This window comes from Penicillium canariense (assembly GCF_028826845.1).
Source record: "Penicillium canariense strain IBT 26290 chromosome Unknown utg000004l_segment0_segment0, whole genome shotgun sequence".
NCBI lineage: Eukaryota > Fungi > Ascomycota > Eurotiomycetes > Eurotiales > Aspergillaceae > Penicillium > Penicillium canariense.
Genome location: NW_026622731.1, coordinates 93,347 through 118,208, shown reverse-complemented (window position 1 = coordinate 118,208; position 24,862 = coordinate 93,347). Strand labels below are relative to the sequence as shown.

The 24,862-nt window shown below is 49.3% G+C and overlaps 7 protein-coding genes across 7 annotated transcripts; 2 read left to right on the top strand and 5 right to left on the bottom strand.

Moving 5' to 3' along the window:
• Positions 1–937: 937 nt before the first annotated feature.
• Positions 938–1,318, bottom strand: N7482_006379 (uncharacterized protein; the record flags this gene model as incomplete). Its single annotated transcript, XM_056688504.1, has 1 exon — positions 938–1,318. The coding sequence occupies one exon, from the start codon at positions 1,316–1,318 to the stop codon at positions 938–940; it is 381 nt and encodes a 126-aa protein (XP_056540933.1).
• Positions 1,319–4,177: 2,859 nt separating this feature from the next.
• On the top strand, positions 4,178–6,531 carry N7482_006378 (F-box protein; the record flags this gene model as incomplete). The annotated part of the gene is made up of 4 exons (XM_056688503.1): positions 4,178–4,300; positions 4,355–4,380; positions 4,487–6,143; positions 6,211–6,531. 4 exons carry the CDS (start codon positions 4,178–4,180, stop codon positions 6,529–6,531), a joined length of 2,127 nt encoding a protein of 708 aa, XP_056540932.1.
• Positions 6,532–15,147: 8,616 nt separating this feature from the next.
• On the bottom strand, positions 15,148–16,367 carry N7482_006377 (Clavaminate synthase-like protein; the record flags this gene model as incomplete). Its single annotated transcript, XM_056688502.1, has 3 exons — positions 15,148–15,864; positions 15,934–16,000; positions 16,060–16,367. The coding sequence occupies 3 exons, from the start codon at positions 16,365–16,367 to the stop codon at positions 15,148–15,150; spliced, it is 1,092 nt and encodes a 363-aa protein (XP_056540931.1).
• A 450-nt stretch (positions 16,368–16,817) lies between these two features.
• Positions 16,818–18,323, bottom strand: N7482_006376 (uncharacterized protein; the record flags this gene model as incomplete). Its single annotated transcript, XM_056688501.1, has 1 exon — positions 16,818–18,323. The coding sequence occupies one exon, from the start codon at positions 18,321–18,323 to the stop codon at positions 16,818–16,820; it is 1,506 nt and encodes a 501-aa protein (XP_056540930.1).
• Positions 18,324–18,618: 295 nt separating this feature from the next.
• Positions 18,619–19,871, bottom strand: N7482_006375 (NAD dependent epimerase/dehydratase; the record flags this gene model as incomplete). The annotated part of the gene is made up of 4 exons (XM_056688500.1): positions 18,619–18,923; positions 18,988–19,314; positions 19,365–19,539; positions 19,605–19,871. 4 exons carry the CDS (start codon positions 19,869–19,871, stop codon positions 18,619–18,621), a joined length of 1,074 nt encoding a protein of 357 aa, XP_056540929.1.
• Positions 19,872–20,488: 617 nt separating this feature from the next.
• N7482_006374 (cytochrome P450) lies at positions 20,489–21,861 on the bottom strand (the record flags this gene model as incomplete). The annotated part of the gene is made up of 3 exons (XM_056688499.1): positions 20,489–21,534; positions 21,592–21,660; positions 21,813–21,861. 3 exons carry the CDS (start codon positions 21,859–21,861, stop codon positions 20,489–20,491), a joined length of 1,164 nt encoding a protein of 387 aa, XP_056540928.1.
• Positions 21,862–22,750: 889 nt separating this feature from the next.
• On the top strand, positions 22,751–24,628 carry N7482_006373 (cytochrome P450; the record flags this gene model as incomplete). The annotated part of the gene is made up of 6 exons (XM_056688498.1): positions 22,751–23,032; positions 23,087–23,170; positions 23,228–23,327; positions 23,394–23,462; positions 23,535–24,137; positions 24,204–24,628. The coding sequence occupies 6 exons, from the start codon at positions 22,751–22,753 to the stop codon at positions 24,626–24,628; spliced, it is 1,563 nt and encodes a 520-aa protein (XP_056540927.1).
• Between the last annotated feature and the right edge of the window lie 234 nt (positions 24,629–24,862).

Here is a 24,862-nt window from a genome sequence, read left to right as displayed (position 1 = left end):
ACAAAGCCAGATGATTTGAGTTAGGTAATATTTGCCGTTAAACGACTACATCGGTTGAGGAGAAGAGGGAAGAAATTCAGATGAACTTAATAGTATCACTCGCACTCGACGAAGGGTCTACAAGCGAACGACTCGACCAAATCGTAAGGACCAGCCAAAATTATGTTCTGGGTGGTTCCAGGTGGTGAGAGGAAGACTAAGTCTGAGTGAAGGAGGAGAAGGGAGAGGTGACAGCTCATTTATCAACCGGACAGGGATGACGTGTGTATGTCCTGCCAAGGCCAATTGCTAGCTCTTCCTACTATGTTCAGCTCAAGATGTGAATTGCAGACTTGCCACACTTAGCAAGGTGATAATGGCTGCGGTATTCGGTCGCGGCTAAGCTGGCCAGCTAGCATAGTGACTCTCTTTGTCTGTCCTTTGGATAATGTCTCCAGCCTTGATTGTAATATACTTTCGACCTCGCTCTTTAAGCTCCACTCTTTTTCTTCTTCTTCTTCTTCTTCTCTTGTTGGAAATCATTAGGTTATGAGGGCGTTAGCCATTTGTGCTCAGAAAGCAAACAGGGGTGAAACGCATTGAGTGAATTCTGTATCGAACCATAGACATGGTTCAAAGAAAGGGGGAGGGGCCGCCGGGGCAGGAGGGGGAAAAAGAAAAGAGGAAGGGAATTAGGACTCAGAACTACTAAGAAGGTCATGCATTGGAGGATTGTACTATCATAATACGCAGGGTCCACGTTATGATATCGATTGTTCCTTCTCCGGAGTGATAACATTCAAGTCAAAGACTGAAGAATATTCGAAGTATGACAGCTAAAATTCATTGACCAGACTCTAAATACACTGAGCTTCTAGAGAAGGTGCTGTTGAAGAGCCTCTCTTGTGATTCTTAGGAAATTGTTGACCAAGACTCGACACTTTTCCCAATTGCGGGATTAGGCATGGCAGTTAATTACTGCGCCACTGAGATCCACTGGAATAGCGGCATTGGGGTTTCCATCCAGGTCGGCAAATGTGTGCTGAGCAGTCAAAGTGGTGAGAGTAGCTCCATTGTTTCTAAGGATGCAGCTAATAGTCTGGGGGAAGGCGGTCAATTGGATAGATGAAGCCTTGACATGGCCGCCTGATCCCACGGATGTTCCACCATAGAGCGATGGGATAGTCTTATCGGTACCATCGGCAGAGAAGGAAACTCCTGAGTATGCGCCTGATTGATCATTGGAGAGCGCCACAGTGACGGATTGGGAGCGAGCTTCCAGTGGTGAAGCAGAAATGGTTGCCGCAAATACGGAGCAGAGAGCAACGATGAACTTCATGATTGACGGTTTTGAAGGCGGAAGATCGGGAAATTAATTAATATTAATTTGACAGAGATTTTGGATGAAGTCGAGGAGCTTAGGAGCTGCATTGAATACTTGACCATGGGGAAGGAACCGCAGGACTTTATACTTCTGTTTCTCGAACCGCCTGTGACTAATGTAAAACCAACCTCTCCAACATTTGCTGTTTACACTATTCTTAGATCACGGTTTAAACTCCTAGGCCCCCAATCAGATGAACATTGACCTCCAGCCCAACCGATCCCATGATCAAGAGTGAGGGAAAAGAAAATACGAGGCAAAGTCAGTCCGAAAGAAGTTCATCGGGATGCCAAGTGACAGCCTCACAGCCACCACATAACATCTCGATTCACTAATTGAGGAGGCGTCAGCTGACCGTATCATTAGTGAGATTCGCGTCAAAAATACTAAGAGGCTGTTTAATTACCGTGAAGGATCTGTTCAGGCACCGAACACCAGCATACAGGCCAAATTCGATGTGAAAATTCATAGGGGACCCACCTGAGCGTGGGCAGGTTTTGATAGGAGTTGAGTAGCTTACAATTGAAATGCAACTGGATACACAGAAGAGACAGTATCCAACTTCCGAGGACGAATAAACGTCACGTTCTCGCATTCTAGCTAGATTCTCAAAACCAGAATGTTAAAAAAAAACCGCTATTGCAACTTATTTTTTTGTGCTGTATCATTTGTATGGCCTAGATGTGGGCGCAAAATGACATAGTTAAATAACTAGTTTGTCGTGAGCCACACTCCCTAGAATTTAAATGTGACGGGAAAGGCAACTACAGAGGAAACCATGCAAGATCCTCATAAAGGATTAGTATTTCATCAAAAACAATTTTTGTCAGCATTGTATATTCGAACATGTATATTAATAGGTGTCCAGGACATTTTTTTAATACCTAGATTGAAAACCCAGCTCAACACGCGAACGTGAAAAGTAAGAGAGCGACCCCGCAAAACAGCACGCTGCAAACCAGGGCTGAATCTCGTATTTGTTTCAGATGTCTTAGAATCCGACCTGCATGACTGATTTAGATGACAATACATTGTCCCATGCGTGGAAGAACAACCTAATATGGGTTAATGGGGTTCACAGCGGTGAGCAAGGATGGTGTGACTAAGAACTTGATTATTCTAAGGCTGGTGGTCGTTTGATTTTGTAATGCTTCACCACGCAACCAGATTAAACTACCATTTCTAGACGAATAAGTGGAGATCTCAGGGTCAAGAAGCAAGAGAGTCTAGCACTCAATTCATGTCAAGAACGAGCGTTCTTAGATAGTAATAACTGTCGATAATCGATCGAGTTTATTCGAAAGGTATCATGCCAAGATAGCGGGTCCGGAAGCAAAGTCACTCGGGGATTAGGCCCGCCGGCCGGTTTTTGTTTTCAGTACTGTCGTATGATGTAATTCCTTTGGCCAATTTGGGAAGGGAGAGATGTCAAATAATTGTCCAAGTCTGTGGGCCAATTTCCATCAAACGAACTGAGATGTGAGAACATTGAAATTGTGGATAACGACCAACAAGAATCGCCACGTCAGCCCTCCCCCATCGAATCGTTCAAATGGTGGTGAGCTATTAGTGTGTATGACAAATCGGTAAGCTGGTGGAATGGGATTTCGCAGCTATTTTCATAGGCATATACTGCAACGTGAATCTTCTAGTTCCGAGCTGCCAGCTGCCATGAGCTGGCCAAGGCTCAAGTATCATAGATTTTCCAACAAACTCCGTGCCTAAAATATGATGTTGCATTGATTATTGACATTCTTTAATCATGGCTTGACACATGTCTCACGCCAGTCGACGCGCAAACCCAGTCGCACTGTCCTCTAGCTGCGGCCTTGCGGAGGTTTAGGCACGCCAACCACTTGCCAAATTCTGGTCATGCTTGACTCGATCTCCTGTCACTGCATGGGTCTCTGCAAGAGAAGAGAAATTTTCAAATCCTTTACATCAGATGTAGAAACAACCTCGCTTGATGAAAGAAGTGCGCTCGAATGGAAATTGCGTGCGAGTGTTTTCTCCAATAAAAAGCGAATATTTGTCGACCTCACACCGCCACCCACAATTATTTCTGGAACTTGGCGGCCCGCCTGAGTACGAACCACAGGACGTGACTGCCGACTCACAAGATCGGCTATTTGGTTGATGCAATCAGCAGCCTTCTCACTGGATGGACCTCCACTTGTAAGAATGGAAGCAAAGCCACACTCCAGTATATCGCCTAGAGCAATGTCCCACTGCGACTCAGGAATGCAGTCGAATGCACGGTGGAAGGTGCAGGGTTTCCCATCTGCTAGTTGTACAAGCTCTTTGTTTCTTCCGATGTCAATCCATGATCTACCACCGGCATCACGGTTATGGGAAGCGCTGTCAAGAATCCCAAAAACGAAACCATCAGCCCCAAGACCCTTCATATGCTGTAATGTCGTCTTCATAATTTCGAAGTCGTGGCTGTCATAGCTAAAATTTCTGGAGTGTGGACGAATCATCACACACACCGGGATTGACACTCTCGACTTCACCGCCGCTAGTGTAGCAGGATCAGGCGTAAGTCCACCAGAAAGATAGTCGTGGCATAATCTGGAATGGAGTCAGCAACATAGGCACCCGTTGTGCTTTTTGTCCCCTAGACATGGCGTGGGCTCTGCGTAAAATGATTCAAAGACCCAATCCTGCGCAGACCCGATTTTGGGATCATAAGTAGATGAGCAAAAAACTCACTCAATGCGATTGGCACCTCCGTCGGCTGCATTAACGGCCGACTCCTCATTGAAACAAGCGATTTCCAGTAAAGTTTCCGTAGGGAAACTCATATCGTCATCCATGAGCGACGGATACAGATCGAAGTCCCCAGGTGGACCAGGTGGTTTAGTGGACTCGGCGCACTCTTCGCGACGACGGAAATATCCAGTGAAGGAAAGAGAGACGGCGCAGTGTGGTGGGGAAGTATGTTCACTTAAGTTAACTAGTTAACTAGTCAACTATATTAACTAAAATCAGTCACTGACTCATGTCAACAATGGCACGTATGTTTTGCTAGGAAGCACAATGAGGATGACAATACCTACGCATTTCAAACCCTAACCCACACTTTCGGACCACTTTCCTCCTCGTCTCAGACCTCACATGTAGTACGAGGGTATTATCCGGTGACATCTTCATCCCGCTGCGTCCTTCTCAGAAGGCGGTGAGGCCGCCCGAAAGCCCTGGAGCTGCCCTTCGTTCCCCCATCACCACCTTCTGCCGGTCGCACTTGCCCTCTTTTGCTCTCTCGTGGACGCCGCCGAAGCTCTTCCCATATCTTCCGACCCGTTCGTTCGGGAAAATGAGCGTCGAATCATTTGTGGCAGATCCTTTAACGGTCCTCCCCCCGGAAATTGTGCTCCGCATCCTGGAGTTCTCCCCCGTGTCCGCTGTTGCATCTCTCATCGCGGTGTCCAAGGCTTGGCACCGATTTATCGACGTCACGCACCAACAAGCTATCTACGGTTCCGAATCCAAGACCACACAGCCGGCCGGCGGCGTCCGCGATTTTGCCTTCCTCTCAGATACCCGAAGTGTCTCGAACTACTTCAGCGGCACCACATCATGGAAGGACCTTTGTAAACGCCAGACGTTGCTTGCCCGCAACTGGGCTGCGCGGCAGCCAATCAGCCGGGAAACAGTGCTTCAGGTCGGCAACGACCCAGTCTGGCGGTTTCGGGCAGATTTCAAGCGGCGGTTTTTTATTTCCACCTCCCATGCGGGTGGGTTGAATGTTATCGACATGGACTCAGGCCGAATCCTTTGGCGCCTCCCCTCCACCCTTGATCGCGACGAGGATGCGGTTCGCCCGTATGCTCATTTGGAGTATCAGGATGGAATGGCAGTCTTTGATCGCGAAGGAGATGCTGTGGAGGTCTGGCAGACGGGGTTGGATGGCACGGCTCACGGAGAGTTTCGGCGCATGGCGATACTAAATCATGATTGCCAGACAAGGGGCTTTCAGTTGTCCTACTGGACGCTCTGTGTGGTCTCAAATGAGGGACAGGGGTTTGTGTATGACATGAGCGAGCGACCTCCGGTATTGACCACCCGCCTGGAGATCGAGCCAGGTGCCATTGGCCATTTGGACCAGAGTGAGGACGCCGTGATTTATTCACTTGGAACAAAAGGCTACTATGTCTATGATAAACAATCTGGCGCCCTGTTAGGCACTTTGCAGCCGTCTAACTGCACAGATAAATATCACATTTGCCCCCCTCCTGCTGCGTCTTCTGCAATCCCCTCGCTAGCTGGAGTTACCCAACAGCCTTCAACCAACCAATTGGATCCCTCCACAGTGTCTCGTAAGGATGGGCTCATGCCAATCGAGATCGTCAAGGGGCCTCTCCTACCACCACCTGACCCGGAACACATCTGGCATGGAGAAAACGAATGGGGAGCAGGTATGCTCTGTGGTGAGCTTTTTGTCGGCTTCTCACGCGCTGGTCGGGTCTTCATCTGCCCTGACTGGCGCAAAGCCCTCCATGACCATACCAACCTCGCAGCACATAGCACGCTCCTTGAATGCGAGTCGGACGGTTCCAGTTTCGATCTAGGCGGTTGGTTATCGGTTCGCGACCACCGTTTGATGTTCGAAATTCAAGATCGGATATATATTGTCTCGTTGGATAAGAACAACCGGGTTCAAGACCTTGGTCATCCTGAACGTGCTTCCTTCTCGCTGCTCGCCAGCTCTGCCCCACAACTGGCTGTCCCTGTTAGTTTCATGGCATTATGTGATGATGCCATCATGACTACCTACACGGTGCGTCCCTGCCTCAGTTGCGCATCCTAGAAGTCGGATCCATGATAGTTAACTTCAGCAACCACAGACCCTTGGCTGGCGCCAATCTCCTTCCGATCTCCCAGGTGGTATTCCCCCACCGCAACACGAACATCCTGCTCGTATCTTCCCGACCAAAGCGATCCGTATTGTGAGCCTAGCTCCTGACATTTCCAATTCGAAATCAGCCTCGGCCCCTTTGAGTGGTACCCATTTCTTAGAAGGCCCGATGAGCAGAGCTCAATCCGGCTCAGGCCAACCTACAGATGAGACGTTCCAGTCGCAAGCAGCGCTGTTGCAGTTGGTTAGTTTACTGGGGGATGAACCTGTCGAATGGGAAGACGAGGGTGACTTTGAAAATGAAGAATAATCCAATCGTCAGCACATTTATACAGGTGGCAAAAGAAGACTTACGGGGGCCTGATCCAAACACGCATGATCTCAAGAGAGTCAATCGCCTACCCGGCTCCTGATCGGAAGGCTACCTAGTGGATTCATGGCCTTGCGTCCGTGACTCTTGATGGCCAACCCGCCACGACTAACTGATATAGCAAATTGTCATACTAACTGCGAATCAGGGTTTACTATACTTTATACCCCTTCATACCACTTCATGAAAAAAGTAGACTGAGAATAGAGGGTATCCAAAATGTGATCTTCGCAGACCGCGAATTCTCCACAAATAAGGACTCGAAGTTTCATAGGCCAAGACGATCGATGAACAAAATCATTACAGCCAACCAGGCATTATCTCCAGCCTTTCTCCCAGCTTAACCACGAGGAAATCACAATGCCTTCCTCCATTTTCGCTTCCTTCTTTCGCCCTTCTTTCCCCTTAGCAAGGTGAGAGAAGAATAAAGCAAACGTGTGGAAAAAGCAACGAAGAACAATCCGTTTTGGATTTCCGTCAATGATTCAGGTTGATTGGCAGATCAGTCGCATATTCACCAGCTACCAATAGCATTTCAGGGATTCTCTCCCCTGATGTACTTGCAAGTGAGATAAGTGTATATAGCAACCCCCTCATTTTACCGGTGTGGCTTATTTTCAATTGCTCAAAGAGACTATCAAATGATATACCGCTAGCGACTGATAGGCCACACATGGGCCCACATTTGTTACAGTATGTAATTATGGTTTAGTCATTAATGACAGAATGCGGAAGAATTGTATCACCTAGTAAAGTGTAGGCCAATGAAGCCAGAGAGTGTGTATTGTAGAAAGCTAAGCTGCGCGTATAGAAATAGGGGGAAAGGTGCCAAGGAGCTAATTAAAACAGGTTAGTAGCTAGCTGAATAATACTGGTGGAGGCCATATTTCGACAATTAACTCAAGCTTTGTAACAGTATCGACGACACAGACACATGTTGTCACAGCAAGCTGATACTGTATAGCCTAGTATGCAGAGAGACGAATGACATCAAGCGGAATCAATTGGGATGCATAAGATTGATTGATTCAACAGAAAAACAGGGGGCAACAGCCCTGCTAAAATAGCCCCTGAGACACACCGCTATTCGCTGTGTCTCCGTTACTCAGCTACAGCAAGGCTCTCTTTGCTGTCCCGTAGACTAATTACATAAGAAATGCTAAACGAATGTGGACCCATCAGCAACGAATCAGTTGCTAGCGGTAAGTTATCCCTTTATGTGCTGACACACCCCCTCAGCAAAATGGCTGTAGGCAATTTGCTGCACTATTTTATCTGACGTCCTTAGGCATTGATTTTACCTTCCAATAGCTGTCCAATATCTTCTATCCCTAGCTGCCTGATAAATTCGGCATGCTTCTGGCGAGGTAATAGCTTCGTGAGGCCGTCTGCTGCTATATCCGACGTTTTGACCTACTATACCGGTATACGTTTGGCTTGAACCTCCTACCGTAACCAGTGCTGGTGGATATTAATATGTCGGAGCTTCGTGCGCAGTTAAGGTGATTCGGCCGTTAATAGGTTAATAGTCTGCTAGTTATTACATTGCAGGACGATAGGGTGACTAGGAACGAATATAATAGCCGCGAATAGACGATTCTATATGTATAGAGACTTGCTAGCGTCTGATATTGCTAGTAATTCCGCCTTAGTAGTACTCGTTATTATAGTCTTCTGCTTCGTAGCCTTCTAATCTACCGGTCCTCCGAATATTAAACTAATATAGCCCGATGAGCTCTTCCGATCGTGGTTATCCCTATACGATGCGTCGCTAAAGAACTGTACGGTCTACTGTAGCGAATCAGGAAGCTTTCGATAGTAGATGGCTCTCGTCCGTGTGTGATATAGGTAAGCGATAACTAGGTTGATTCCGTTGACGTATTCAGGGGAAGGGTTCGATAGGAACTAAGCGAGATGTGAGGTGGCCTTCGCTGCGTCTAGCCGGGTAATCGTGGTAGTATACTGTGCGGAACCGATCTTGGCTAAGAATTTATACCTTCGCTCGTCGGTAGCCGTTCCACTATAAGGTTAAAGGTTAGCTATGCTGATAGGAGGGACTTTAAGCTATCTTTCAGTGATTAAATAATATTTAGTAGCTATCGTAGCGATATAGGCATCTTAATATAGCTATAATTTACCCTGTTGACGATCTCTCACGATGCGGATGCCCAAGAACTACTGCGCTTCGCCTATCGAGCGAAGCTCCTAGGTCTGGTTGAGGCTTTTAGCTATATTCGTAGCCTCTTAACGTATTAAAGGATGGTTAAAGATAAGGATATCGTTAACGTAAAAGATAATGATGATGCCATCTGTGGTGAATAGGCAAATATCCTTATAAATAACGTTGAAGCCTAACGCTGTCAGAACTCTTAACGCTTCCTGCTACTAGAGCCTCGGTGATTTCCGTAGGCCGTATAGGGCTCTTAAGAGCTTCTAGCACCTCAGTCTTCGTCCCGGAGGGTAAAGGCTAGGAGATAGTTCTATATACACTTCCTTATCAATCTAGCTATTAAGAAATGCATTAACAGCGTCGTATTAAGCGGTATCGAGGTTAAAGGCTACTGCGAGAGCGAAGATAGCCCTAGCAGTTCGCACGGCCAGCGTCGCTGAATATTTCTTATCCGTTAACATCTTCTGAAGGTCTCCCCTTACGTATATCCTCGCTTTGTATTTAATTAATAGGCCGTCGCTGTCGAATTTGTATATAAATACCTATGTTAACGGTAAGACCTGAATGCCCTTATCTATCGGCCGGTTAACTTCTTTATAGGTGCCCTTTCTCTCTAGTGTTTTAACTTCCTGCGAAGCTGCTTCGACGAAGCTATCTCTGTACGGGTAACGTATTATCTCTGCCTAGTTCTTTAGCTCTAGTAGTAGGTCGTCCCGGTAAGGGCGTTAGTAGGTCTATAGCGAGCTTATCTCTGCAGAAAACGCTAATAGAATACCTTTATAATAGTCCTCTAGATCGTTTACCGATGCGAAATAAGCCCTCCTGCGCTTACGTTTACCCTCGATGATGTTACTTTCCGAGAGCGATGCGCTAATGTTATTCGGTACAAGAGATCTATACTTACGGTATCCTAACGGTAGTAGATCTAATGCTTCTAGTGATTCTAATACCTATCTGAGCTCTCCGAGAAGCTGCTTATTAGGCCCTCCTACCCCCTTAGCTTCGAGGCGGTTTAAGGTTTCTGGTATTGCTAGAGATATTAAGAGTAGTAATAGCTCTATTAGAAAGCTTCCTAGGACTGTTGATGACCTCTCTGGTACTGTCGCCGGAGTTAACTAGCGAGAGGGAGTCGGCGACGGTATTATTATCGCTAGAACTAGGGAATTTGATGTAGATTCTTTCGTAGAGCTCTGCTCTTCTTCTCTCCTTTCTTCTTACTGTTGTGGCCTTTCTGTGTGCCTTTCTGGTATCGTAAGGGTTATCTCGAGGCCCTTATCGACGGTAATAGGTATCTCTGTAGCGTTATGTCCTACCGTCTATAGCATCGTCTCGAGGATGTCGGCTGGCGGTAGTCTCTCTGTTTCCTTCGGGCTGAATCGTACGTTCTTATCGAATTCGACGTCTCTGACTGCTCTAACAGCATCAAGGTGTAGAAACCACACCTTCTAGATATTCGATATAATATAACCGACCAAATACCCTATCTCTATGCGTAGCGCCATCTTGTCTTTCTAGGGAATCCCTTAACGGCGTACGTACGCTCTGTAGCTATAAACCCGGAGATATGCTAGGTTAAGACGCAGTTTATTCTGTTAGTGATGAGGTTTCCGAATAGCTTTAATCTATGGGATGATCTCTTGGCCGTCTAGTAGTGTTGTGGGCGTTCTGTTAATTAAATAGACCGCTGTATTTACTGCTTCTGGCTAAAGATTCTTCGGTAAGCCTGTATCGATGATGAGAGCTCTAGCGATGATGATAATAATACCTCCTGCTCTCTCGATGAAGCCGTTCTGTTTAGGTGTTCCGACGACGCTAAATTCTATTAAGATACCCTCCCTAGCGTAGTATAGGCGGAAGGTATAGCCTAGGGTCTGTTCGTTATCGCTCTTGAAGACCTTAATATCTATACTAAGCTGATTTCGATAGATGGTAATGAAGCTGATGATGGCATCGATATATCTACTCTTTTTCTCGTAGGTCTAGGCTATATAGAGGCGAATACCCTCGATAAATAGGTGAGAGACCTATTTGTGACCGTTGTAAGCTTCCTCTAGCTGTAATAGGTCAAAATGAAGCTTTCTAAACTTGCCGTGGATCTTTGCTCTTACTGCTGACCTCTGAGAGATCTGCTTCTTTGCCTTCGCTTGCTGATAGACTGTATATCGTTTAGGGTTATATTGAGCGTCATCCTTGAATTCTCCCCTGATAACTATGCCGTTAACTATCTTTGCGAGTGCCTTAATACGTCGGTTATAGATATAGCTAAGCCTGCGATGCTATATCTGCGGTGATATAACGGATACTAGTGGTTTCTGAGAGGTCTTAAGTATAGAAAAGGCTACTAGAGGGCTATTCGCTGCTAGGATAGGCCTATTATCCTAGTGATGCTCTAGAAGATAGAGCCTAAACTTCCTAACATATACTGCTATTAGCTTGTCATCCCTAGTGATGGCTGGGAAGCGGCTATTAAAGAAGAAGCCGTTCTTCGCGATCTCTGACACTGACAGGATATTGGTTTTAAAGCCTAGGATATACTATATATCTGGTAAGGTTACCTATAAGATCTTGCTAGTAGGGTCTTTAACGATAATTTTGGCAGTTCCCTTGCCCTAAGTAGCCACTTTACTACTACCGAGTGTGACTATACGGCGTTCTTCCTTTAGACCTCCTACGAAACGATCTAGACGGTTATAAATATGGATATTAGCTCCCGAGTTAATGATCTAGCTGTTTTCGAGTGGATAGGATAGGGCGGCGTTATACATAGCTAGGGTAATATCGAGGGTGAAGGAATATATTAGGTCGTCTTTAGAGAAGAAGTTCATCGTTTCGGTCGGTATATTACTAAAGCTATTATCTCTATCGGTAATAGCTAGCTAAGCTGTCTGACCGACTATCTTAGATAAGGATAAGGCTCCGGGGCTTATTAGCTTAGCTATTTCTTACTGATCAGCGAGGCTTAGCTTCTTAATGCCGTCCTCGATCTTCTTACGAGTGGCCTTATATTGCTGCTAGCCCGGCGGCCTCTTAGCTACGTTGATGTAAAAGCAGTCCTTCTATTGATGTCTTAGGTTGCCGTATACGCAGCGTTACTTCTTCTGATTCGAGGACTGCCCTTGCTTAGGCTGTTAATAGCCGTATAGCGTCGCTACGAAGGCTATAGCGCCTATTAGGCCTTTCTTACTATAATCCTAAGTGTCCTAGTAAGTCCGATACTCCGAGAGAACATCCTAGAACTTTAGCTTCTCCCTACCGTCTAGTTTAGCCTTATACTAATTAATAAAGAAGTTATCTTGGCTAGGGATAACCTAGAGGAAGTCTCTAATAGCGAAGGCGTCCCTAGGGTGTTCGGTAACGTAGGAACAGCGCTAGATATTAGGCACTTTCGCTATATACGCTTTATTATATAGGTTTAACCAGTCCGTTAGCTATTTAGCTATCGACACCGAGGCCTTACTAAATAGAGTGGTTACTTACTGCTTCTATACGTTTCTGAGGTGTTATACCCTAGTAGCCCCCTTTAGCTTGAATTCCTAGGCTAATTTCATCAACTTCTCCCTCGCAGTTTTCCTATCGGCTAGCAAGCTTTACTTCTCAGGATAGGTTATCACTAAGACGTAAGAGTTTATATCGGCTAGGCTCTTATAGATAGCATAGCAAAACGCTCTCTCCTTTTCGAATAGGGTAATAAGGCGGGTGTATCTAGTATAGTCGGCATTATCTAGCTCTATCGCATTAGTTACACTAGCTTTGATCTCGTCTGGTCGGGGAAAGGTATCTCTTAGCTTAACGGGTAGCTTCCTAATATCTTTATCTTTAATATCAGGGTCGAGATATCCCTATACCTTTAGGGCTATCGCGGCTAACTCGATATAGCTGATCCAGACTCGCTACTGAGCCTCCGACCGGAGCCGTTAGTCGTAGGGGTTTCCGTATGACGCTTGAGTTATCTCGAAAGACGTCATTTTCGCATATAAATCAGGCTGTTTTGTAGGGTCTTCGAGCGGGACCTGCAGTCCTTCGGTATTGGTTGAACTACCGCTGGGTGGCTATATAGGGCTAATTTAGGAAGCTCACGTTGACAGAAAGATCCAGGCGAATTGATGCGTGTCTTTCTTGGTAATATCAACGGGCTATCGGGCTCATAACTGTCACAGCAAGCTGATACTGTATAGCCTAGTATGCAGAGAGACGAATGACATCAAGCGGAATTAATTGGGATGCATAAGATTGATTGATTCAACAGAAAAACAGGGGGCAACAGCCCTGCTAAAATAGCCCCTGAGACACACCGCTATTCGCTGTGTCTCCGTTACTCAGCTACAGCAAGGCTCTCTTTGCTATCCCGTAGACTAATTACATAAGAAATGCTAAACGAATGTGGACCCATCAGCAACGAATCAGTTGCTAGCGGTAAGTTATCCCTTCATGTGCTGACACATGTCAGAGGGGGTTATTTTCAACAGCACCCCTGAGATCTTCTTCAATCAATCAAACTTATTCATCTGAATTGGCTCCGCTTGATCTTATTCGTCTTGCATGTATAGGCAACACAGTATCAGCTTGCTGTGACACCTTCCTACCCGATAATATTATTTATCTTCCCTTTTCTCAATGGCAGTTTCGAGTCCACTGAGGCTAGATCTCGTCACCATTGAGGATAGCTCCTCCCTCATGGACCTTTGGTTCGCGGCATTTTCGGACCCTGACTCACGACGCTTATTTCCTAATACCCCTGGTGTGCGACAGTGGCTGGAAGATGCCATATATCAAGATTTACTCCAGAGACCTTTCCAGGTTTATCTAAAAGTTGTTGACCCAGGATCGAAAGATGCCAATGGCCAACCTCGAATAGCTGCCTATGCAAAATGGGATTCGTCCTCGCCCGAAGAACGTGGACCGCGCTATCCACCATGGCATGACGATATGCCCAAGGAGCTTTGCGAAGCTTTCGCGAGTAGAGGTGAGAGCAACAGAAAGCGGGTTATGGGTGACCTAAGACACATCTGTATGTTTTACCCTCTTGTTTCTGGGCCGGGTGGAGTACTAACCATGACATGGGGTAAAGTTTTGGATATGGTCGCTACGCATCCAGATTATCAACGGCAAGGGGCTGCTTCTATGCTTGTTCAATGGGGATGCGATATGGCCGATGATGAGGGACTAGGGACGTATGTTAGTGCTAGTAAGGATGGCGCCTCACTGTACATCAAATTTGGATTCGTTGATTATAGTAATGCCAGCCAAGATACTACCTCGATGGCTCGGCAAGGGCAGAGTCTAAATAGTGATTAGTTGTTCTTCTCCAATTCTCGAAAATTTCTTTTTGAGAAATCAAGCTGTTAGGGACATATGCACCTATATACACACAGGATAGATGTCTGCCCGCCAAGACTTGCCGTCCACGACATTACAGATCAAGTGGTGAAATAGTGTCCATCTAGCTGTATCCGAGCGGACTGCCCGAGACTCAGTGCTACGGAAGGAGCACAAAGGAAAGTTGGACATACTCTTAATAGTGTGTCGCCGCTTTTGGGCTTTGGGGTGGCAGTGGAGAAGGCAGGGGTGGTAAGTCCAACTTCACGGGCCAGCAAAGTCAAGTCGGTGCGGAACTTCGCCACGGTATCACAAAGATTTGTAAGTCGCGCGCCACATACGGGTAGCCCAAAATCGAAAACCGCTATTAGACCACCATGGGCCTTTTAAATTCAAAAATTCCAGAAACATGCCTGTTGAAAAAGACACTGCTACAGGCAGAGGTGCGCATGGCATCACCACATTCCCACTCCCCGGGCCACTTCCGCCCACCGCGCTCCGTGGTACGTGCATTTCCCGTATCCCAGTGTGCCCCAGCTCTGTCAAACCCCCCCCCCCCAACAACAACAAAAAAAAGGAAAAACCAGGCTAAAACATATGTATAATCCGCCGGTATACAGTACAGTATAGACGACACGTGCAGCAGGGGTTGCTTTGAAGAGCGCTCCCCCCGATTACTGCCAAATGAATCATTCTTGTTCATCTGAATTAGTTCGGCTTGATATTATTCGTCTAGCGTGCATACTAGGCTATATAGTATCAAAATGCTGGGACATGATGTTTATTATAGATATTGATCTTGCTACGCGTTTATGGCAGATTCGGTAGGCGGTACCTTTGCTAGGCGGTAAAGGGGCTGTGGAAATGGATTGGTATAGCGACTGTAATTATGGGTCGGGGCAGCGGTTCAGGGCTAGACCTAATCAAGAAGTTTGTGGACCAATTATGGCCTTGGCGCACTTCAAGAGTCGGTTTACAGCAAAAAGGTAGTTTCGTTAGAGTTACTACCTTATATTAACTAGAGGATGATTTACTCCTGGACATACGCCACTAATCCGATAGTTTCATAATTACACATTCTGGGCCCCGCACTGCTGCTGCCCAGTCATCATCCACTCCAACCCCAGCGGCCTCTCCTTCAACCTCAGAACCGAATACTTCCGCTCAATCCACTCCTCGCATGTTAGTACTGGCACCCCTGGCTCTGTCGCCGGAATCCGCTCCGTTCGTGGTGCAACCATGACTATATGATCCGCCGGCCGCACCATGTACGCAAAGGAATACCGCGTCGGCATGGCCCGGTTCGGTAACTGCCCGACACGGTGCACGCAAGACCGTAGCACCCCGTTCGTCAGCAGTGAGAGACTATCGCCCAGGTTGACAATGGCGTGGCCCTCGCGTGGCGGTCGCACCCATTCCCAGTCCCCTTTCTCTTCACCTTCCCCGGGACATTGGATCTGTAGCCCGGGTTGGCACGTGAAGAGAAACGTCAGTGACCCCATGTCAGTGTGCGCTGCGTGCGGAATGAGGATTTGCTTTGACGCTGGCTGCGGCTGGTATTTTAGCAGCCGGATGATATCCTGGGAGGGGGTGGTTATCTGGTGCTTGTACTTGAGGTTGTGGGCTGGGGGCAGGGCGAGGGTTTGCGAGAGATGGTGAGTTATGGTCTGCGCTGCGCTATTGATGGCGGTCGTGAGGGCGTGTAGGGTTGGGAGCGCTGCAGTGATTACTGGGGGACGGGGAAAATCGGCTTGGTTGTTTAGACCCAGGATGCCATTTTTAGGGATCTGTGGATCTGTTTGTTAGGAGAAGTTGAAGGAAACCCCAGGGTAAGATCGTGGATGATGGGTTATTACCACATAGGTCTCAAATCCATCGCGTTGCCCCGCGAGTCCACCATAGTTCCGCCCTACAGGCTTGTATCTAGGGTCATTGCCTCAGTGACAGTGTTTAGAGGGATGGATGGATGGATGGAGTCATACCCGTTACACTTCCGACTCGTCAGCTTATCCACGTCGTATGCGCATTTCTCCTCAAGCGGGAGCCCGAAAAGCTCCTTCGACACCAAGCCAATGTCCTCCAGGACCGGAAGAATATCTGACTCTTCCGAGCGCAGATCGAGGTAGAATGCGCCCGTCGTTCGACTCGCCTCGAAGAGCTGTTGCGCCTCCGCTGCGTCGCCGGCTTGGAGCTTACCGAGGTCGATAGTGTGAAGATGGGCTACCGGGACATCGGGCGGGAAGTCCTCTGCTTCAGGCTTTGCCGTCGTCGTGGGAACGGGAATGGCCATAGTGCGGTGAATGAAGACAAACCGAGCATACGGTTGGACCCGCCTTGGAAAGATGACAGATGGATGAATAGGTCTGTATCCCGCACCTGTTGGTTGTTGGTTGTTAATATGATAGAATCAGACGTGTCCGGGAATGCGGTAGACAGGGGCAGTATGCGAGGAGCTGCGGACTTGTGCTGTGCATTCTCTGGCATGTGGGCGCAATATACCTCGCCAGTCGTGGCGTCATGTTGATAACTGGTTTCCACTGCTTTACTGAGCCACTACGAGGGGGAATTCCTTTCCAAGTTCTTATCGGAAAATATTTGCCAGGCAAAGGGAGGCGGGGGTTCCCTGTCATCCTGACGGATCGAGTGAACAGTTTACAGAGTCTTGACCGGGCGCACGAGTGCAGGTGTGGTAGGTTCTTTGCTTGGTTCGTTCTACATCGTGGAGTGGTTGTGATCAGGACTACCTATGCATCGACTTTGTACACGGTCGGCAGGAGCTAACAATCAACCCAGTGGACCGCCTGCGCGGCCAGCCTCCCCCCAGTCCATCACCCAGCACGCCCTCCACGACATCCAAGGTCTGCCGGATCTGATCATCCGCGTGAAAGGCCGCATTCCAGAACGCCTGGAGGCTCAGCATTCCATCGTGCGTCCAGACCATGAGCGTGATGCCGGCCGAGAGGAAATCCGACCAGCAGGCGAAATTGTGGATACGGAAGGCCCCGATCACGGCCGGGAATAGACCCTGGTCTAGCGGGCCGAGGCTGCTGAACCACGGCATGACGCTGGTGTCGCCGCCGCTGGACGCAAAGTAGTGGACACGAGCGGCGGTGATGGCACGCTGATCCGCGTACAGCCAGTCGGGCTCACGGACTCGCTGATATTGCTGGCGTACGGTCTGGGCCCGGGCCACAAACTGCGCTGGGTTGTTGCTGTCCTTGCTTGGGGCCTTAAGGGTGATGAGCAGTTGCTGCGCGGGGGACCAGGCGCCCTGGTCGTGCAAGGCCGACGTTGGGGCCAGGCGACTCCGGATTTGGGCCGGCATCATTCCTGCGTATGACCGCGAACGGGTCGAGGGGTCGGCGAGCTGCCATACAGCAGCCAGGTAGGCGGTGTGGATGGCGGCGCTCACCGTGATTGCATGGGCCTTGCAGCGGGCGAGGAGCTGGTTGGTAGTCTGCTGCGTGTAGATGCGTTGGTGCAGCCGTATGTGCGAGGGAATCCCGCGCAAGGGGGTCAGGGAGGCGAAGTTGATCGAGGGTTGGGCGGCATAGAACCGCGCATAGTCGGCGTCGACCCTCTGCTGGGCGTCCGAGCTGGTTGGACGTTCCCCCGGCATGACCACTTCCTCCAGCGAGGGGGACAGCAGGTTCACTTCACTGCCAGGGACATGTTGCGCGAGGCTGTTGTACGTCGAACTCTCGGCACCGGGAAGCAGGTCTGTCGTGAAGCGCAGGAGGTGGTGGAGCAGCTGGAGACAACCCGTGGCCTCGGTGCGCCAGTGACTAATGCACAAGATCAGTTGCCCGTGGAAAACACCATCCCCCGCGCGGTCCTTGGGTAGCAGATAACAAAAGGGCAACCAGTCCGGCAGCAGGCGCATGTTCGCAATGGCCGAGTGAACAGTCTGGCCCGGGGGGAGTTCTAGCAAGGTCTGCTGTGCCCAGGCCTCCAGTTCCTCAGCTGTGACGGCCCGATATTGCTTCACTCCTTCCGGTTGGCGGTTCTGATAGGTGGTGGCGATATCAGGAGACTTCAACAATCGCAGCGCTTTCCAGCCTTCACGCAGAGCGACTGCCACCTGCGGGCCCTCGCATGGGATGGAGAAGTCGACCACCGTGTGGACTAGATTTGGCTCGCGAGAATATACCTCGCGCGCGTGAATCAGTGCCGCAGGCAGCATACTCTTCTCTAAGTCCCCGAGGGGTCTTTCGTAGACACCGGGTGTGATGGCTTTCCACGACATAATGTCAACCGTGATCTGCCCGCTATAGCCTACGATAGGTCATAAGCCGTGGAGGAGAAGGTGAGGTAATGAATGAACAATGAATAGCGTAGGAGACATGGACTCGAGTTTCTTCAAAAAGGTTTAAAACTCTCACTGCCAGCTGGGGGAATCATCATGCATCTGGTCCAGAAGTTGTATGACCAGTCCTACATGACACGAAGTAAGGGCCAGGTGGCCTATTAGAGCGCTATACTCGTATCTCAACAGCAGTTGGGCATCAATACTGCTGTCCCCGATCAGATCTGTGATCAAATTATGCCAAGCTTCGCACTCCGGCTGCCAGACTTTCCTCCAGAGACGTCCATCCTGCTCTCCCGAACGCATCCTGCAGAAGACCCTCCGCTCGGGCCACGGGCGGAATATTGTTCCAGATACGTTCGGCGTTCTTGGGAGGCGCCGGGATGAGCGGGTTGTCTGGCTGCAGTTTTCGCAGCAGGTGAACAATGTCGGCCCAGGTGAAGGGCGAGGCAAAGGCAAACAGTCTCTCAGCCTGTACCTGGTCACTAAGGAGAGCAACCACATGGAGGCGTGCCACGTCTTCGACATCGACAAACCACTCTATAAAATAATCAGAATCAGCGTCAAGATCATGGTGTGCGTGGGACTGCGTAGGAAGGCTTACGAGGGGGAAGTTGAAACGCTGAAGTGTCACCCTGAAGAATGCCCTTCATCCAGCTCATACTCGATCCGCCGATTTGGGGGTGCAGGATTTTCCCCAGCTGCAAGGAGACGCCGATTAGCAGACAAACACGCGTAGGCCAGGGGGTCATTCCAACCGTCCAGTAGGGGAGAACCGTGTTCAGGACAAACGGGTGGTGATTTTGCTCCATCCACTTCCATGACTCTCGCTCAGCCTGCACTTTGCATGCCCCGTGCACAATGAAAGCCAGCATCTCGGGAGGGCAGGACTGATGTAATGCGGTCTGCACGGCGTATTCATTCCACGAATCTGAAAGAGCTCTCAGCAACAGAGGGAGAAGAGCGGTGGTGGCGACAAACCATGATCCACCGTAGCCAACCCGTTCACCGTAGGGTAGAACGCAGCGCACGAGGACGAGGTTAGCACAACCCGCCGCACAGTCTTGTGATTCTTCGCCGTTTCCAGGATATTCACATTCATGTCTTGGGCCCGGGAGATGGCGTGCGGGTTAGCCGTGAAGGACATGTGGTTGGCCTATGAAACTTTCATATCAGAACACGACCCAGTTCGTCCGCCGGGGAGGGTATATCTGTCCTTACTAGATGCACGATGCCCGATATCCCTTCTAGCACCAGATCCAGAGCATCGGGGGCCACTAGATCCGGTACCACAACTGTCTCGAAGATATCCGGCTTGTCGGGGCGTTGGAAATACGCCTCCAACCAGGGCTTTGACGTGCGAACCGTCCCGCGAACATGCAATCCGAGGTCCAGCAAGATGGAGATGACGTGAGAGGCAATGTATCCATTGGCACCAGTTACCAGGATCTTAGTCCCTGGTGGAAAGATGGAGTCACCTTTCATCATTTTTGGTCTTCCTACTGTTTAGTTTCGAGGAGTGGGAGAAGTTGAGACAGGAAGGATGATTAGTGAGAAGTAGCACGTATATAGATACACTGTAGGACCGCCATGCATAGCCAATAACCTGTAATATTTCGTTAATTACAATCCACTCCATGCGTTGCGTAATGATGTTTTCTGGCGCGCATTGCAGCCACACCAGCCACAAGGAGTTATAAGAATGGATGCATGTGAATGTCCAGTTTCTCCACATCCTAGAGACCAATATTATGATATCGTCCATAATGGACACTCTCCGCTAGGTACTCGCGAGCGCTAAATGAAGGCTCGAGCGGTCTATCGAATCACTTGGGACTTTGAAATATATAAGACTTCAAATGGTTCCCTCAAGTGCTCTCGCAGGATAAACACCTTTCGCTTCACTTAACTGCCTCTACCTATATATTCTCCTCTCCTATATTCTACGACCCCCAGTGGCCTATTTGGTTCGCAGGCATATAGACAGGGTCGGGTTCTCCCCTCAAGTTCCCTCCTCAATAGATAGTAGGTAAAACAACATAACGTCCCTTTCCTCCTTTCCCAATCTTCCCTCTTCAAAATGAACATCACCCGACCAACTGCAGTTAAACATCTCGGCAAATCTCCTCCTGCCGTCTCCGCAACGCAGTTTCCCCCATTGGATTCGTAAACAAGTTAAACCCTAGACTAACCACAATTGCCCCGTCCCCATCGCCAACCGCGCGGAAATCATACTTCAACAACATATGGCCAAGCGCAATTTTGACCTCATTCGCCGCAAAGAACCGTCCGGGACAAACATGCTTCCCATACCCAAACCCCATATGACTCGTCGCCACCGCCACAAGCTGGTGATTATTCTCTTGACCGGGACGCTCGCGCGTGCGTAGGAACCGATACCCGTCGAACTGTCGCAGATCCGTGTACTCACCCTCATCCCACCTCGCATGGCTGGACACCATAAACGCCGTGCCTTTGGGGATCGTGAGTCCGTCGTGCAGCCGTACTGTCTCCTCCGCGAGTCTGCCCATCGAGATTATCCGCGTCGGCTTGAGACACTGGCTCTCTTTGAGCACGCTGTCCATCAGTTTGAGGTTGTACAGTGTTGCGGGCGTCCATCCGTGCGTCGGGATTATGGAGATGATCTCCTGTCGCAGGTCGGCGAGGAGATCGGGTTGGCTACTGATGTCGTAGAGTACTTGGGTTAGCATGTCTGCTGTTGAGTGAATGACTGCGAAGGAGAGTAGAAGATGCGCGTTTCTAGAGTTGAAGGGCCGGCCTGGGGCGCCATCTTCCATCCAGCCGATCGCGTCGGGGACACAGTCTGTGATGTTGGAGGTAGAGTTCGTGGAGGCTTTCTCCCTCTCTCGCTCCGCGCGCTGGCGCTTGATTACCGGCAGATGCAGGTTCTCTGTTTCGTTTATTTGCGCATTGAGCGTCTGCCAGGCTGGGGCGAAGGGTGCGACCAACGGACGGAGTACCTTGGGCCAGCGTGTCAGCGTCTGCGTCGCTTCGTATACGTTGATGGTGTAGGTGATTAGGATGCGGTGCCAGTCTATGTGGCGGCAGAGGTCGCCGCCGGTTAAGACTCTGGAGGATAGTTGCGCGAATATTTGCAAAATGCTGGGTTTGAGCTCGGTATCCTGCCATTCTGCGCGATACTAGTTAGGAGTTGACTAGTCACAGGCCGAAGAGGGAAGGTGGTTACCGGAGTTCGAGGGCCAATGCGTCATCAAAGCATTCGTCGTCTCAGTGCACAGAGGCTTCACAAGGATTTCTAAACTCCGCAATCTAGTCAGCCGCCTGTACGGTATACGTACATAAGGATTAGCGAGGGATGACGACCGACCCAATGCCTGTTTCAAGGGCTGTTTAATGGAGTTGAACATCAACTCGGCCTCCACGGTGGCGACATGGAATGGTTCGCACCCGGCAATATGCGAGTGGAATTTCTAGGGTTGAATTTTAGCGTCGTCATTGACGGGGACCGAGGGAGAGCGGTTTACGCGAGACGTGAACTTCTGCAGACTGAGGCGGTCATCGTTCCGCAGCTCATTTGTGCATGCTGAGGCCCCGAATCAAGATGTGGCCGATATCAGTGAAGAGATTGAAGGCGTTTTTATACTATGCCACGCGTTGGGTCAGCATTATTTCAGGGTGCACATTGGGTCTCTGCTCTGGTACCTTTGGGAAACCCAATTTGATCAGATCCACTGCCTGACAGGCAAAGTTGTCTGGAGTTCGGGTAGAACACCTCAAGCCTTGACGGTCATTAATGGAAGAAAATTTCCCACGCTCAACCGACAGAAGATGGAAGAAGATATATAAAACGCTGCCGATCAAGGAGAGTGTCAGGAACGGGCCCCCATTTCCCGAGAAAATTGCAGTTAACTCGGTATTCAGCATCCTGAGTCTACTTCGCCCGAGTTAATACAACGAATAAAATCTCGTATCGTGGGACGAAGGGGTTAGATGCTAGCATCGATAGCCACCTTGATTCGATACAGCCGGTCAGTTCCAGGCCGTAACCCCTACGCGTGCTTGGAAGAAGTCATCATCATTCCCAAAAAAACAACGAGAAAACGTATCGAACTGCAGGTGGGAGTCATTCTATCCCTCGCACAATGTATTGCAGACAATTGGTTCAGATTGAGAATGGTTCTCTGGTATGTGGAATATGTACGAAGTACTTCACCGTCTATTGCTCCCGCCCCTTGCTTGTTCCCTAGACAGCATGGATTTGCAATCATCCGGGCCGTACCGCATGGGAAAGAATGTATTCCTTGAGTGATCTGCGGTGAGCGAGTTTCGAGCAGAGCTTATTATACTCTGTCGAAGCATCCTCCAAGTAGCAACACACCCTGGCCATGCTCGACTTCACTGCGATGCCCACGGCTCTGGCCGTTCACGAGATCTTGAACAACTACGGGATATGGGTTTTCAGCATGCTGGCGACATACGCCCTGTCTCTCTGGTGGCTACAGCCACCCAGCACGATCCCGTTCTTTCATGATCGGAAACCTGGGGAGTTCTCTTTCATGAATTCGAAGATCAGATTCCTGACATCTGGCGCGGAGGTGTTGAAGGAATGTCAGGCCAAGGTATTTACACTGATTTTAGGTCCATCGTGGGTTGATTCGCTTGAGACTGTAGGTGCTCATGACTGTTGTAGGCGAAGATGTTCCATATCATGACCGAGCGAGGAGAGGCGTCTGGTTCTTCCCGGCGAATACACGGACGAGCTGAGAAACGACCCGCGATTCAGTCATACGAAGTCGCTTGAACTGGTAGGCTTCGATCTTCCGATTAACTATGGAGGTACTGAAATTATTTTTTTTTGACAGGATTGGTGTACCAAATTACCTGGGTTTCAGCCATTTTCGAACGGATCAACTCACGGCAAGCTGGTTCATGATGTGGTCTTAAGACTGACTAGGGCCCTGCGTAAGTTTTCTGCTGCTAAATTTTTCACGGTGTTCTGATCTTGGCTAATTTGGTCGCGCAATTAAGCACAGCTGACTACTACGATACGTGAGGAGACTGCACTGGCTATTCAAAAGCATTGGACAGACGACGAGGGTGAGGGCATCCCCCGATCACGTATCCTTCCAAATAAACAGGCTGGCTGACACCGCGAGGCTGAACGGACAGACTGGCACGATATCACTCTGAACTCCACCATGGTCCAAATCATTGCCCAGATCTCCGCTCGCATCTTTCTAGGAACAGGAATCTGTCGTGACCAACGCTGGATCGACACCGCCATTGGATATGTTGAGCATTCCTTCCATGCCATCCAGGCACTGCAAGCGTGGCCGCGCTGGTGCCACCGGATCGTACACTGGGTGTTGCCGGGATGTCGAGGACAGCGTGCATATTTCACCCGGGCAAGTGAGCTGCTGATGCCAGTCATCCTCAAACGCCGCCAGGCCCGGGCTGCCGCTGTAGCAGCCGGCCAGCACGCGATGGGCGACTTTTTGCTACTCGACTACGTGGAGGACATAGCGGCGGGCCCGAATTACGACCCCGTGGTGTCCCAGCTAGGTTTGTCATTTGCGGCCATCCATACCACAAGTGATCTGGTGGGGAAGGTGCTGGTCGACCTCTGTCGCCATCCTGACCTCATTCCGCCGCTGCGCGAGGAAATAATCTCCGTGATTCGGGATTACGGCTGGCAGAAGACGAGTTTCCATAAACTCAAGCTGCTGGATAGTGTCATGAAGGAAACACAGCGGTTAGCACCAAATATGATCAGTCGGTGCCCCTTCCCCTTGAGTATTGTATACTTATCTTGTGTCCCCTGTTGACTGACGGGTCCAGTTACGATGCGACGTGTTGCAACAGAGGATGTCACGTTGAAAGACGGGACCCATATTCCCCGAGGCACCCCGGTCGCTATATCATCCTCCCATATGTGGGAGGATAGCGAGCTGTATGACAATCCAGATCAGTACAACGGGTACCGATTCGTCAAATGGCGGGAGACGCCGGGGAAAGAGAGCAAGGCTTACATGGTAACCACCAGTCCGGATCATGTGGGATTTGGCCACGGCAGTCATGCCTGTCCCGGTCGCTTCTTTGCTGTGAACGAGTCCAAGATAGTTCTGTGTCATCTGCTGTTAAAGTATAATTGGCGCTTAGTGGACCCAGAGCAGCCTGGGTTCCAGATCATCGGACTGTTCTCGCATGTCAACCCGATGTTGAAACTTCAAATTCAGAGGCGGAAAGAGGAGATTCCTCTGTAGGGGTTTGCTTATATTTAGATGGTGAAAGCATCGATAGTATAAGTTAGCATTTTCTGTGATGGATTGGGCCAAGAAATGGTTGGTATAGATACACAAGAGAGATTCGCCTCAGATTAGCCTAAACTGGCGAGCGTTGTGTGCCAGCAGACTGGCATGTTGTCTAATTCGTATATTACGAGAATAAATTGCATCAAGACTTAGGTGTTGAAAAAATCAACCTACAGTATAGTATCA